This window comes from Cariama cristata, unplaced genomic scaffold (assembly GCF_000690535.1).
Source record: "Cariama cristata isolate BGI_N322 unplaced genomic scaffold, ASM69053v1 scaffold1800, whole genome shotgun sequence".
Taxonomy (NCBI): Eukaryota; Metazoa; Chordata; class Aves; order Cariamiformes; family Cariamidae; genus Cariama; species Cariama cristata.
This window is the reverse complement of record NW_009595050.1, coordinates 1-13600: the sequence shown is the minus strand read 5'-3', so window position 1 is coordinate 13600 and position 13600 is coordinate 1. Positions and strand designations below refer to the sequence as shown.

Genomic DNA, 13600 nt, shown 5'->3' with positions numbered 1-13600 from the left:
CTGTCTTCTACACACATGAATTGTTTGATTTCAACTATTCTCTTTAGGATACTAGTCTTTCTGTTTTAGATGGTACCAAGGACATTGTTAGCATTTGAAAAACAATTCTCTCTACAAGACTCACAAACTTCTCACTGTACCTCATAATTACAGAGAAGTGAAAGGAAGGCATATGGCCTTTTTGAGAGCACACTAATTTCTACTTCCCCCACCAGATAACAAGTTACCAGAAGGTTAAGACTCTCAGCTTCTCTTCACCTGAAAAAACAAGGGATTTTGCCCACCTAGACCTGACTACAGGACAATATGCCAAAAAGAGAAGTTTTAAGACTTCTGCTAAACACAGTGCTGTGCCACCCTTTTACTTTTCTTAGTGAGAAAGGAGAATCATTTACAGTTAGCAGGTGTAATACCTGTATAATAAACACCTTTAAAGTGTTTAAGGCAAATAAGTCCATTAAACTACAAAATAAAAAGAAGCTTTTAAAACTTTACTACAAGTACATTTAAAGTTAAACGTCATGCATTACAGAAATTCTTTCTGTGGCATAAAACCTGTATATACTTTTACTCTACTACAGTATAAAAAATTTTCCAAAAATAACATAATTTGCTTTTTAATGTGAGCTGGCATGGTAACCTTGATCAAATGTTATCCATCTGCTCTCATTTTTCCCCTACGTCTGTGTTCAAATGTTAAATAGAAATGTCTCCAGTTACGAATTCTCTAGGAAACTCAATGTATTTTGACTTATCTTTTCAGTAATAAGTATCTCATTTGGTTTGCCTCCGAATTATTATACTGTAAAAACAATCCTCTTATAGAAGAGCACTGCATTTAGAAACAGACAGAACATACTTACCAGATTTTTGCAAATATCTACGAGATCATTCATAAATTTTGATGTTAACAAACGCAGGAATATATTAGACAGCATCTTATTAGCACTGTTCTGTAAGAAAGCAAGATGTACAGACAGGTTGATTCATTTTTTTCAGGTACCATATGTATGATATTCAACTTTGTGATCTCATTAATGAAGAAAGAAATACAAGTTCCTTTATAAACTTTACCTTGGTACAATTGCATAAACATTTTGTACAATGCATTATCAAAGTCCTCAGTGAGTTGATCTGGGCATCTTCATTTAGTTTGTTTTTAGACTGAGAAACGCCTTCTCCAGCATAATGAATGAGAGACTAGAAAAATACAACACAGTTAAAATACCTCAGTTGCAGTACTTTATACATTGGCACATACACAGCAGACACACAGAGACAAAAGGACATGATTCTCATTCATACAGCTTTGTTATTTATAGTGTCTATCAATGAGTTTGGACTTTTTTTTTCTTTTTGTTTCACTCATTCTTCTCCAGAAGTGACAAAAAGACGGCCCAGACCTGCCTGAAACATTGGTATTTTCATCACAGAAGAAAAATACAGCATCGCTCCATAATGTGTAAGTTTTCGGTTTCCATATTTAAGCAAGAAACCACCTGACAGTAGCAGTAATAGTAATAGTAACAATAATAATAGTAGCTGTCTTCATACTGGTTTAAACCATCAAATGATCTTAACAAATTCCTGCATAAAGGACCTATACATGAAAGGACTTGTTATCCTCTAAGTAGTCCTTTGTCCACATGTCCATGATTATTTTATTTTTTTAAAAGGGGTGACTCAGGAATCTATCAATATTTAGAATACTCTCCACTGCAAAACTGATGCATTGGTGTACTGGCAGAAGCTCAGCAATTCTCAGCAGCAGTAACATATTTAAATCTCCCTCAACTGCCTTTTTTAAAGCAGAATCCAGTGGAAATATTCATTCTCTGAAAATATGTCAATATGATTAGAATTTTTTAAATTATTTTCTATTTAATAGTTCATTTTTAATAGCTCCCAAAGGCATTGCCACTTACCGTAGCCTTCCGGAACAACTCTGATTTACAGGCATCCTCTTCTTTAAATATACCAGTGTAGCAATAGCAACCAAGAACACCAGCCAAGAGACTGACACATCGGACAAGGTGTTCTGCAGCAACAACCTTAGACTAAATCAAATAAACACTATAAATACCAGTGGTTTATCATTTAACTTTTTCACCAAAATACAGAATTCTTTAGAGTCTTTTTTAAACACTTTTATATACAAGTTTCACTGAAATAACGAAGATTTGTATCCTAGTGTTTTGAATCGCAGTTGCCCGAGTTCCCTAACAAGTCCTTTTGCCTCTCCCCGTTATAACGTTCTCTGTATGCTCCATGGCCCTTACGCCTCCTTCCTTCACAATACTTTAAATTCTCCCTCTCCTTCAGATTCCATCATAGCAATACTTCCAGCTCTTCCCATGTGCTCTGTTTATCTCTTTTACCTCCTGCCAGGACAAGAGATAGTATGAGCTAATCAGCAACTGTATCACATTCCTACTGCTGCCTCTTCAGATCTTAGTAAATTCATAAGTTGCCTCTTAGCAGCTACTGTGTCAACAAACAAATGGCATAGGTGGTTGTAAATGCATGCAAGCTTACTGCAGGAGCATTTCAGAGATCGCTTTTTACCTGTCTAAATTATTTGGATCAAAGGAGGTGAAAGAGCAGACAAATAATTATTTGTCTTGCTTTTTCAGGAAGGGAGACTAAGAGGGGTTGCTATCACATTCTTGAAAAGCAGGTATCTATAAAAAAAGATGGGAAAACTTATGCATACATGCTGTTGTTACAGATACAAAACCAGGGACAAGTTTTATAGCTCCCAATTGCCAGTACCTTGTTTCAGACTTTGGTACTGCCTCTTTTGGTTCACCAAATATTACAGGACCTTAGCAATGAATTGCAAGGAAGGCACACCACTACACTAAAACCAAAGCTAGCCTGTCAAAAGGAACTGGAAGTCTAGAAAGCCTGCTGCTTTTGTTTCCACAAACTTTGTACCATTATGTGGTGGCTCTTCCTCTGCAAGTCAAGATTTTTCTCCAAAGGAGAGATTCTGTGGTGTTTCAACATGTGGAAGATACAAACAGGATCACAGGATAGTTCAGGCTGGAAGAGACCTCAGCAGATCTCTGGTCCAACCTCCTGCTCACAGATGGGACAGTTCTGAGGTCAGAACAGGTTACTCAAGGCTTGATCCAGTCAGGACTTGAAAACCTCCAAGGATGAAGACTGCACAACCTCTCAGGCTCGGCAACCTGTGCTACTGCCTGACTATCCTTAGGTAGACAAAATTATTCTTGTATCCAGCGTGAACTTGTCTTGACTCTGCCTGCTGTCTCTCGTCTTCCTGCAGTAGGTCGCTGTGAAGAACGTGGCTGTGTCTTCTAGACAATCTTATAGGCACTGGCAGGCTCCCCCAAAGCCATCTCTGCTCCAGGCTGAACAAGCCCAGTCTCCTCTGTGTCTCCTCACTGATCACGTGCTGGAGCCTCCACCATCTCAGTGTCCTCCATTGAGTGCACTAAATGTCTGTCTTGTACTGGGAGGCCCCAAACTGGATGCAGTATTTCAGAGGCCGTCTAAAGGCACCAAGTAGAGGGGGATAATCAGTTCCCTCGAGCACTGGCTGTGCTCTTGCTCATATAGCCCGTATTTGCAGCTTTCTTTACAATTACTCCATTACACAGCTGCCTCTTTTTATAAAACTTATTTGAGACCTCTGCGTCTTGGCTGAAAAGTGCCGAGAGCTTAAAGCATTACAGGGGCACAGAAGTTGAAACCAACATCACAAAAAGCAGGGTAACAGTGGTTTATGTGGCAACTTTGGACACACTTCCACTTCTATGCAGCTTCTACGTATTCCCACGTACATATGAAAACTATGGATATTTTGCCAACGATGTAAAGAAATACAGACTTTTCTATTTTGTATTATTGGATGCAGTTTTTTAAATGCTTCTGGTTCATTTTTAGCAGCAAAAGGAATGAAAATCTATATACTTTGCCTTGAAAACACATTGTTTGGGAGCTCAAATAGAAGAATGTAACAGCAATTTCTAACTTACCTTAGGAGCACAGCTGCTTAACAGCTTTTCTGACATTGCTAAAAGACAGTACTCCAGTGTCTCCCTAAGATTTTGGTTGATGGCAAGTCTTGAACCAGTCACATTTTTATCTGCAACATTTACTGCAAAGTTAGTGAAAATATCCATTTCATCAAATGTTGTCTGCAGATACAGCTCTTCAACATCAGAAAAATTATTTTCTTCTTTCCCTTGCAAGTGTTGCACACTTGAAGAAGAGACATAATTTTTACTTTAGCACCAAGTATACAAGTCTTTAAAACTACTATTTAAATACAAGAAATAAACAAAAGCAAAATAAAATATTTTATCTTTTTGTGCTTCCAAACTCTGGTTGATCTTTAATTTCTGAGGTGACTTTCATTATGGAATGGATACTACTATTTTAGCTCTGTCTGAAGCAACTGCAAGGAAAAATGAAGCCTGCACAGAGATCATATGTTCTACTATAGTTCATATAGAAGCATCTGGTTTGTGTTAAGATGCCTGACCTCAACCTACTTTACACAATTGGAGCAGAAATTCACAAACCCCTTGAAACTAGTATTTTGAACTTCTAGGAGGCAAGTCTTCTCTTCCATCAGAAGATACACATTTTAGTTTCATTAAGAGGAAACCGGATACAGTCCAAGAGCTCAAACATATGCACCAGTGAAAGATGCAACAGCATTCATGGAGTGACTCCAACACACTCAAGTAACAAATATAGGTGGAGTGGCATGAAGACATATGAACAACAAGCATCTAGCCAACTTTCTACTTAGTATCTATCTTCAAGAATACTCTTAAAATATATGCTTCCTTTAGAATGGAAGGTAATGTTTAAAAGCATGAATACATATTTGTATAAAGTTACAAGTTATTCGAAAAACATAATTGTAATGAGTTAAAAATACCTAATGCACTTAAGCATAAAGAGACAAATATTTAGCTGTATTGCTGAAGAGACATGAAAGACACATTCCTTATAAGCTATTTTGTTCAGTATCTGAAGCTTTGACTCTGTCAGCAAGAGACTATTTTAACGTCTGCTTAAAGCATCTTAACAAATTGCAAAAGCACTACTATTTTTATGCGGTCTGAAAGATGTTGTACAGAAAGATGCGAAAGAGCTTGAGAATTATGCATTTAATTATCTCTGCTTGCTACAATGACAAATATAAGAAGCTTAAGTATCTATAATGATTGATTTAAAAACATACCAGTTAGCATCATTCTGGAAAAAAATCATGGCAGCTCTACAGTTCTTCATTGTAAGGCTCACAAGAATTTTTTGCAATACAAGATGAGGAAAATCACTGTAAAAAAAGAAAACTGTTCTGTATTTTCTTGCAATCAGACAAGGTCTTGGGATTCCTGAAGCGCACCCAAACATTTGGGGTGCATGAGGAAGAGTGTGGCCAGCAGGTCCAGGGAGGTTCTCCTCCCCCTCTACTCTGCCTTGGGGAGGTCACATCTGCAGTGCTGGGTCCAGTTCTGGGCTCCCCAGTTCAAGAAAGACAGGGCACTACCAGAGAGTCCAGCGGAGGGTAACAACGATGAAGAGGGGACTGCAGCATCTCTCTCACAAGGAAAGGCTGAGGGAACTGGGTCTGTTCAGCCTGGAGAAGAGAAGACTTGGAGGGGATCTCATCAACGCTTATAAATACCTTAAGGGCAGGTGTCAAGAGGACGGGGCCAGACTCTTTTCAGTGGTGCCCAGCGACAGGTTAAGGGGCAACGGGCACAAACTGAAACTCAGGAAGTTCCACCTGAACAGGAGGAAGAACTTCTGTACTTTGAGGGTGGTCGAACACTGGCACAGGCTGCCCAGAGAGGCTGTGGATTCTCCTTCTCTGGAGAGATTCAAAACCTGGCTGGACACAATCCTGTGCAACTTGGTGTGGGTGATCCTGCTTTGGCAGGGGGTTGGACTGGATGATCTCCTGAGGTTTGTTCCAACCCTGACCACTCTGTGATTTTGTGAGTAACCAGGTTAATAGTGTATCTTCAAAGAAGCTTAAGTTTTCACTTAAGATTTCTAACACATAGTTCAGGTATCTGCTATGCTATGGACAGATAAGTAAATTACATCCCCAGAATGACATTCTACAATAAGCTCAAAAATCCTATAAATTCTACTAAAGTATTAACATAATACAATTCTGCAAATCCACTTTTCCCTGCACAATTTTCTGTGTTATAGGGTGAGCTTACGTATAAAATTATGCCACAAAGACTCTACCTGCAGAGCACAGGAGGCAACTCTGTACATTCTTCCATTTCTTCCTCCAAATAGCAGGACAGTACCCATTTCATTATTGCCTCCTTTAACACAGTATCCAGATTTCTTTCACAATTATTTTGCTCCATTCCTACGTCCAAATTTTCTGGCACCGAATAGGCAGACATCACTAATGATAAACAACGTATAGCAGAACTGTAATAAAAATGGAATACAGGGCATTTATGAGAAACAATGTGGTATTTGTTGATCAGCATTCTAAAGCAAAGTCAGTACTTCTGCATGCTCATGGAGCAACAAGTACATAAGCAAGTTAATAAGCACACATACTGGAAAACTGCTTTATTAGAATCTTTGCATTTTCAAAAGCCACATTTTGGCTATTAGAGACATTTCCTGTCTGTGTTAAAGACTGTTTCAGAATACTCATTTCGGAATCAAAATCCATTTAGAAGAAAACATACTTTTTAACTACAAAAAAACAACATCTCTTTCAGTCAGATGTTAAATTTTTAGTCCATTTTACATCTTTAGTCAATTTTAAATTTGAAGATGCTTGCCTCTCTTCTTCTGCCTCTGCTTTCAGACTTATGTATGTATTTATGCCTGTTTCAAATGCTTAAAACACAAACGTGGGCAGTTCTTAACAGCAACAACAATAATATTGTTGTATTTCAATAAGACAGTGGTTTCGGTTGCACAGTAAAGAACAATGCGAATCAGACAGAAAATATTATCCTTGCTTCCCATTTTACCTTGAAGGCTTGCATGCAGGTCCTGAAAATATCTTCCAGAGTTCTTTATCTGTTAGAACAAGGTTTCCTTGAATCATAGCTCCAAGTAGCCCAAAGCTCTCCACTTCAATTTGCTGTAAACTTACGCTACGAACGGTAAGAGAACAAATCTTTGCCCAGGTTCTCTGAAGCTCCAACTTGTGAGTGCTCTTCAAATCAGTTTTCTGGTTTTGACACAAAGCTACCTCCGTAAGACACCTCAGCACATACGGGGTCCTTTCTCCTCGGCGCTGCTGAGGCAGTAACTGGTGAAGTACATTGAGTAAGGGAGGTAGCTCACTGTTAGGAAGACTCATGGGATACTTTGATATTAATTGAGCTGTAATCTGTAACCTTGAAAACACAGAGTGAAGCAATTAATATCAAACATACATAAATTTGCATCTTCACAAGTAAATGAACAAACAAAGCATTCTCCGATTGTTATTTCACATTTATACTTTCCAGTATTGAGCTGATTTGTTCACTATCACTGGTTAAAGACTCAGTATTTCTACTGGTTTTACTTGTAAAGTCTGCTTGTCTAGCCTCACTATCATTAATAATTTCTTACAAGCTGACCTCTCTGATTTCTAATTTCTTACAAGCTGAGTTCACTGATTTCTGACCACAAGGGAAGAAAATTTCAGGCAAAAAAAATATTTTTCTCCGTCTTCTAGACTAGCCTGTTAGACATTCTGACCCAGGGAGTGACCTCAAGGGTGAAATTACATAAACAGGAAACATTACAACATCTCTGCAGGTAAGAAAAATAAAATTTATCAAATGAACAAAATGTTAAGCTAGGGACAGTAAGTTGGAAGGATTTTGCTCACAGCAATGGTTGCAACTCTACTCAAATTAGTAAATTACAGTACTTATACTATTTCTAGGAGATTGCCACCTCCACACCAAATGGCATGTCAGCTTCTCAACTGGATCCTAAACAGTCACTTTGCCTGAATACTGCGACCAATAAGCACATACACAAACCTGCTGCCCCAGCTCAGGACCCAATTCACAAGCAGCTACACTGTTCTGGTATCTTGTACAGCAGTTTCCAAGAAAAGTCAGAAAGACAGAGAGGAAAAGTAACAGCAAAAAACATCCAGTGTAACCTATTTTAGCTAAAAAGTCAACACTCTTGGGCTTAGGACTACAACCAGTAAGTTCTGGAAAAGTCTAGCTGTAGTCTTTTAACAACGACTTGACTCCCTGCTACACTCTCTGCTACAGAGTCCTTCTTCTGCGGCAGTCAGTGGAAGGAGACGTAGCTATGCTATACTTCCAGTTCAGAAGTCCCTCATGTCAAACAAAATACTCTTCAATCAAGGTCGAAGCTAAGGTGCTGGGCCTTGCACTTTCACAGTTGTCAGGCCAGGTATTACAGCAAACTGTGTGAACTAGTCCAAAATGGCCAAACTGTTAGTGGTTGCTGTCCTATGAGACAGCCAGTTTAAGACAGCAGTAAATCTCATGTTACGTTCCTAACACTCATAAACTGGATCAGACACACAACACTTACATAAAGACTGATAATATCTAGCACAAAAGACAGGTAAAAAAATCAGAGGCAGGAATATCTTATACACTACGACACAGTTTACCAGACCTCATTCATTATTTCTTACAAAACCAAAGAAACAAAGTTTTTAAAGCAAGAGCGCCAAGAACACTACTGACTACTTTCCAAACACTGTGAGAATCTCAGCTTAGTGCTTAGATACATAATTAGAGCATTTGCAGACACCTAATTTGAAAGCACAACATATTCAGGAGAACATTTAAATGTAAAAATATGTCTGTGGTGATACTTGTTTCATGAAAAGATGTTATTACCAAGGTATGACATCAAAATCCTTCTGGGATCTTTGCAGGTTGTCTCGAATTACCTCCCAGCCTAGTTCAATCCTCCTGCGCTTGCTTGGTACTGTTTCATCACTGGACTCTCTTAGTGAAAGGGCATACGACTGGGTAATTTCCAGAACTTTGGTATCCTCTGTAAAAACCTTTTATAAAGAGAAATTAAAAAGTATGCAAATTAAAAAAGGTTGTATTTACAGGAAAACTGAAATGTCAGACTAAACCGGTCCATTTTTTACAGTGCATAAAGCCTCTTAAAAGGCAACCAGAATTATTATTTATTATTCTTTACTACAACAGAACCTCTGCTTATACTCTAATAAGGAACACTAGTGAAACTTAGTATAATTTAGGAGTCCACACATTTCTAAACTGCAGAAAAATTAACAACTAAACACAATGGAACACAGACAAATGGTTCTTATACTTCAGTAAATGATTCTGAGGAAATGCTAAAGCCATACTACTTTAAAAAGCAAAACATACAACACAGTAAATATAGAGTCAACTTGATATTCAAATAAAAATGTTACCTGATGACAAATATCAGCCATTAACTCAATCAAATTTTCCTTTACAGCAATATTACGTGAGCCTGAAGAATACTTCCCTCTACTACTGATGAGATTTATTTCATTCACCAGCAGATCATATAGGTTATGTAAGATACTTTGCCATTTGGTTGAGTAATATGCACCTGCACATGCAAAACAATTAAAAGGTAATATGTACCACCTAACTTGATACACTATGTAAACCTACCTAAAGGATGCAAAATACAGCCAAAATCAGAGTAAAGCATACAAAGCTTAACAAATGTAGGCCTGCGAAACAAGTCTTATAATGGAGAATGAAGTAAAAAAGTGAAAAAAGTTAAGAGAGAATTTAATTCATGTATACAAGTAATTAGGGTAGGAATAAAGTTTCTAATAAACAATTCTTTATCTAACTGGAAAGACTACAATGAAATTCAATGGATAAATTCGGACTAATTATAAACTCTTTGCCATTAGTAGACAAAGTAAAAAAAAAAATTATTCTTAAAAAAATAATGTTATAACTGAAATAGGCCATGACAGACAAACACAATTACTGAGTGATGTTCTCTGATTAATTTTACACAGTAAAGTCAGACTTAGACCATAGTAGTAATTTCTGGGCTTAAATAAACCCGGTAAGACATGAATACATGAGGCAATCTAAACTCAATCTAAACTATTCTTTCCCTTCCCCAAAGACTTTGTGTTTTGATTTAGTAATTAAAATCACCTTTTGATAAAAAACCCAATCAACCTTTACAGGACTTAATACAATTAATATTCTCTTAGTGCATACAATCTGAAAACTCGTTTTCACTTTCACTCAATATTAACCTACAGCATAAAACTACTTACAAGTAATCATCACTCTCATTAATGTTCCCAAGACTCAGTATCAAAATTCAGAAAGTTGGCACAATAATTCCAACAATTACATACAGTGATAGAAAAAAAACGGGGAGTTTTTATTGTACCTTTTTCCTGAGTTTTTGCCCCCTTCGGATGATGAATATGAACTTGGAGACGAAATAACTCAATTATTGATTCCTTCAGGGAATCCTTTGGTCTATACTGAGTCCATATATAAAGTATAGTAGGCAAAATTTCTTCCCCTACTTTACAAATCTGTATGCGACAGTTGACAGCAAACTTATTGCAGAAGATATTCATTGCTCCAACAATATGATCCAGGCCTGCAGCATTCTTCTCCTGCCTGCAACATAAACCAAACACCAAACTTCCAGAAGAAACAATCTTATTTCTTCTCACAGGGATTGTTTAAATGTAAATACTAGCAAGTAACTATATTCAGATATTATTTGCCTAACAAATGCAGAAGTTATTAAAATTTAAAGAATTTATTAAATTGGCGTTCAAAGACAGAATAAAATACGTCTAAAGAAGTATTATCTGCTATCACTCAAGTCTAATCCCAAATACTTACAATGAGTTATTCTCTAAAAGTAAGTATTAGCATACAAAAGGAGCACTTGCAACGTACCTCGCACACTGCATTGCTTTTGAAAAGAAGATAAACATATCAGAACTCAACCCATCAGTTTGGAAGCAGTACCCCTTCGTAAGTGTGTGAATTATCCTAGCCACCAAGACTCTATTAATCTTCGCAGAAGGTTTGAGGTATAATTGGCCATACAGGATCAGCAATTCTGCAAATGTATTAAAAAAAAGTATATATGACATAGTGTGTATGTATGTCGTAAATATACAGAGATATATATATATAAACTTCTGTATTACAGAAGATTACATGAAAAAAGCTTGAAGCAAAATACTGCATTAAATATACAGAAACCACCATTCTGAATTTAGCTGCACGTCATTATTCACAAAAGGTAACTTGGGAAAAAAAATTAAAATGTGGTCTTGTCTGCACTGGAAGTAAAGTTCTATTCATTCTGAGCTGGGATACAATATGCTTTGTGTTACACTGAGCAAAGTAGCTATGGCCACAGCATCAACTTTCACAACTACTTCCACACTTGACTTCTACTCTACATTGACTGCTAAGCACAGGGAGCTCCATTTGTTGCAGAACACACAATAAAAGTACTCAGAAACGATTTACAGCCACACGTACATTAACCAAGAATTTGCTGTAGCAGGAACAGGTAAACAGATCAGAATGGTTGGTACTGAGGCTCCTCATATTTCCATTACAGGCCGTTCAGCTAGTTCACTCCAGTCCGCAGACCAACACATCCACGCCTTGCGCTACAACACATGCTTTCTGAAGGAAGGGCCGCTTCCTCAGATTTTTCCTTTCTCATCTCAAGGCCCATTTAGGAATCATCACACTGACCTTTCATCAGCCTCCTACAAATCACGGTAGCATATTAATGATCCACCCATCATCACCAGTTTAACACCACACATACAAAAGCCTTGCTGGTATTTCATTTATGCCACCTACAAGTGGCATGATAATGTCCCTCAGCCCACCAGTGGACAATATCCACCGCAGGGAAGAAATACTGATTCAGTCCTACGACCTCGGCAGCTATTCGGGGACAACACTTCAAATGAATGGACATCCACCTCTCAGGCTTCCTTTTCTCTAAGGAAAAATACAGGTAGAACGATCTTTTGGGAATCCCAGCCACTCCGACTACTTTGTTCACAGTCAACCAGACATGAGCTCAGAGCAGATCTGTAATGCATGCCTTGGGATGCAGAATGACCCGTTACTCTACTTTTGCTCTATACAGTGACTATGACCTACAAGAGCCTGACAACCCTCAACCCTACTGGTCAGCACCTCATCAGTTTGGGGTGAGTAAGCTCTCCAGAGACAGTCAGGATCAAGGCCTCTGAGGCACTCTGTCAGGATCTCTTCTTTTAAATAGTCTGCTTGGGTGACAATGATGGCATCGCCCAGAGCTGTGAGCTAGTGTACCATTTCTCCACAAAATTTCTTTTTCAAGACCTCCTACAGTGCTTTTAGCAGTGGCATAGGCTACTGGGCAAGCCTCCAGCCGGCTTGCAGTCATTTCTTTAAAATAGCTAGGATATATTTACTCCCCCTACTAGGCCTGCACAAAGGTTCAATGTAGTCTCCTTTCCACACATCTCCAATCTGGTAGTTTAAATGACAGTTTTCACACTTTCAATACCTTTTGTGCTTCAGCTTTTTTCACTAACGACCAAATTTAAAATACCTTTATTACTTGTAGAATGGAATCTTTAGATAAATCACTCCTCAGTCTCTTGCCCAGAGACAGGTGGAATCTCATCTTAGATGTTTCACGAGCCCATTAAGTTACAAATAGATCCGCTCTACGTTCCCAGTCCAGGACACTGTTGACTGCAGTAACTTCAGTAGTTTGGGGTCTGATCGATAGTTGCTGATTTGTTCTTCAGTGGCTCTTCCCTCTGGGATGTAGCTAATGACGTGTCATACACATACATGGAGTTTTTTTCAAATCCCGTGTGATGTTCTTCCACAAGGCAGCTATCCAAACAGGTCTCCCTCATCCCTGCCAGTTCCTGTTTCCACTGTGTAAGCCAGTCCCAGAGGGCTCCGGCCACCATCCAGGAGTCAGGTAAAATCTGCGCTGTTTCCACTATAATGCTGCATCAATGGCCAGTCTTAGAGCTTGGACTTCTGCATATTGACTTGGCTGTCCTTCACCTCCATCAACTTCTATCACCTGTTGGTCAGGATTCCAAATGACAGCCTTCTATCTTCACCAATAGCCAACAATTAGGCAAGAACCGTTAGCAAAAGGGGCATATTACAGGCATAAAGCCTGTCATATTTCAGGACTTCTTGAGCATGTGGCAATACCTTGGGTGACACCCCAAAAGTCATGACATTTGGACCAATCCAGCAACTCCTCCACTAGGCCAGAGCATCCCTGTTTCCCCTCATGAGTCCATTTATTCCAGGCCACATTTATTGTGCAGAAAGTCAAAGGCATTTCTCCTTTCAGCAAACAGTGAAGTACCAGCAAGTGAGGGGCCAGCAGCATTTCTGATTCCACTGCCACTATTTCAAATGCTGCCCAGATTCCTTCATAGATGGCTAACATTTCTTCCTCTGACAGGGGGTCATTGGTAGGCTATAGTCAGATCTTATTGTTGCTCAGGTTGTCACTCAAATGAGCCCATTTTCCCGGTGACTTGGCACATCGAATCACAGGATGGTTTGGTTGGAAGGGA

The 13600-nt window shown here is 38.6% G+C and overlaps 1 protein-coding gene across 1 annotated transcript in view; it reads right to left on the bottom strand.

Moving 5' to 3' along the window:
- The window catches only part of ATM (ATM serine/threonine kinase), a 68797-nt gene extending 56368 nt beyond the window's left edge, over positions 1-12429 (bottom strand). The window contains 12 exon segments of the mRNA XM_009700220.1: positions 864-953; positions 1075-1200; positions 1926-2051; positions 4005-4230; positions 5225-5320; positions 6247-6441; positions 7002-7373; positions 8859-9028; positions 9416-9579; positions 10396-10634; positions 10923-11088; positions 12336-12429. Of these exon segments, the coding sequence (XP_009698522.1) occupies positions 864-953; positions 1075-1200; positions 1926-2051; positions 4005-4230; positions 5225-5320; positions 6247-6441; positions 7002-7373; positions 8859-9028; positions 9416-9579; positions 10396-10634; positions 10923-11088; positions 12336-12429 (2064 nt within the window).
- Between the last annotated feature and the right edge of the window lie 1171 nt (positions 12430-13600).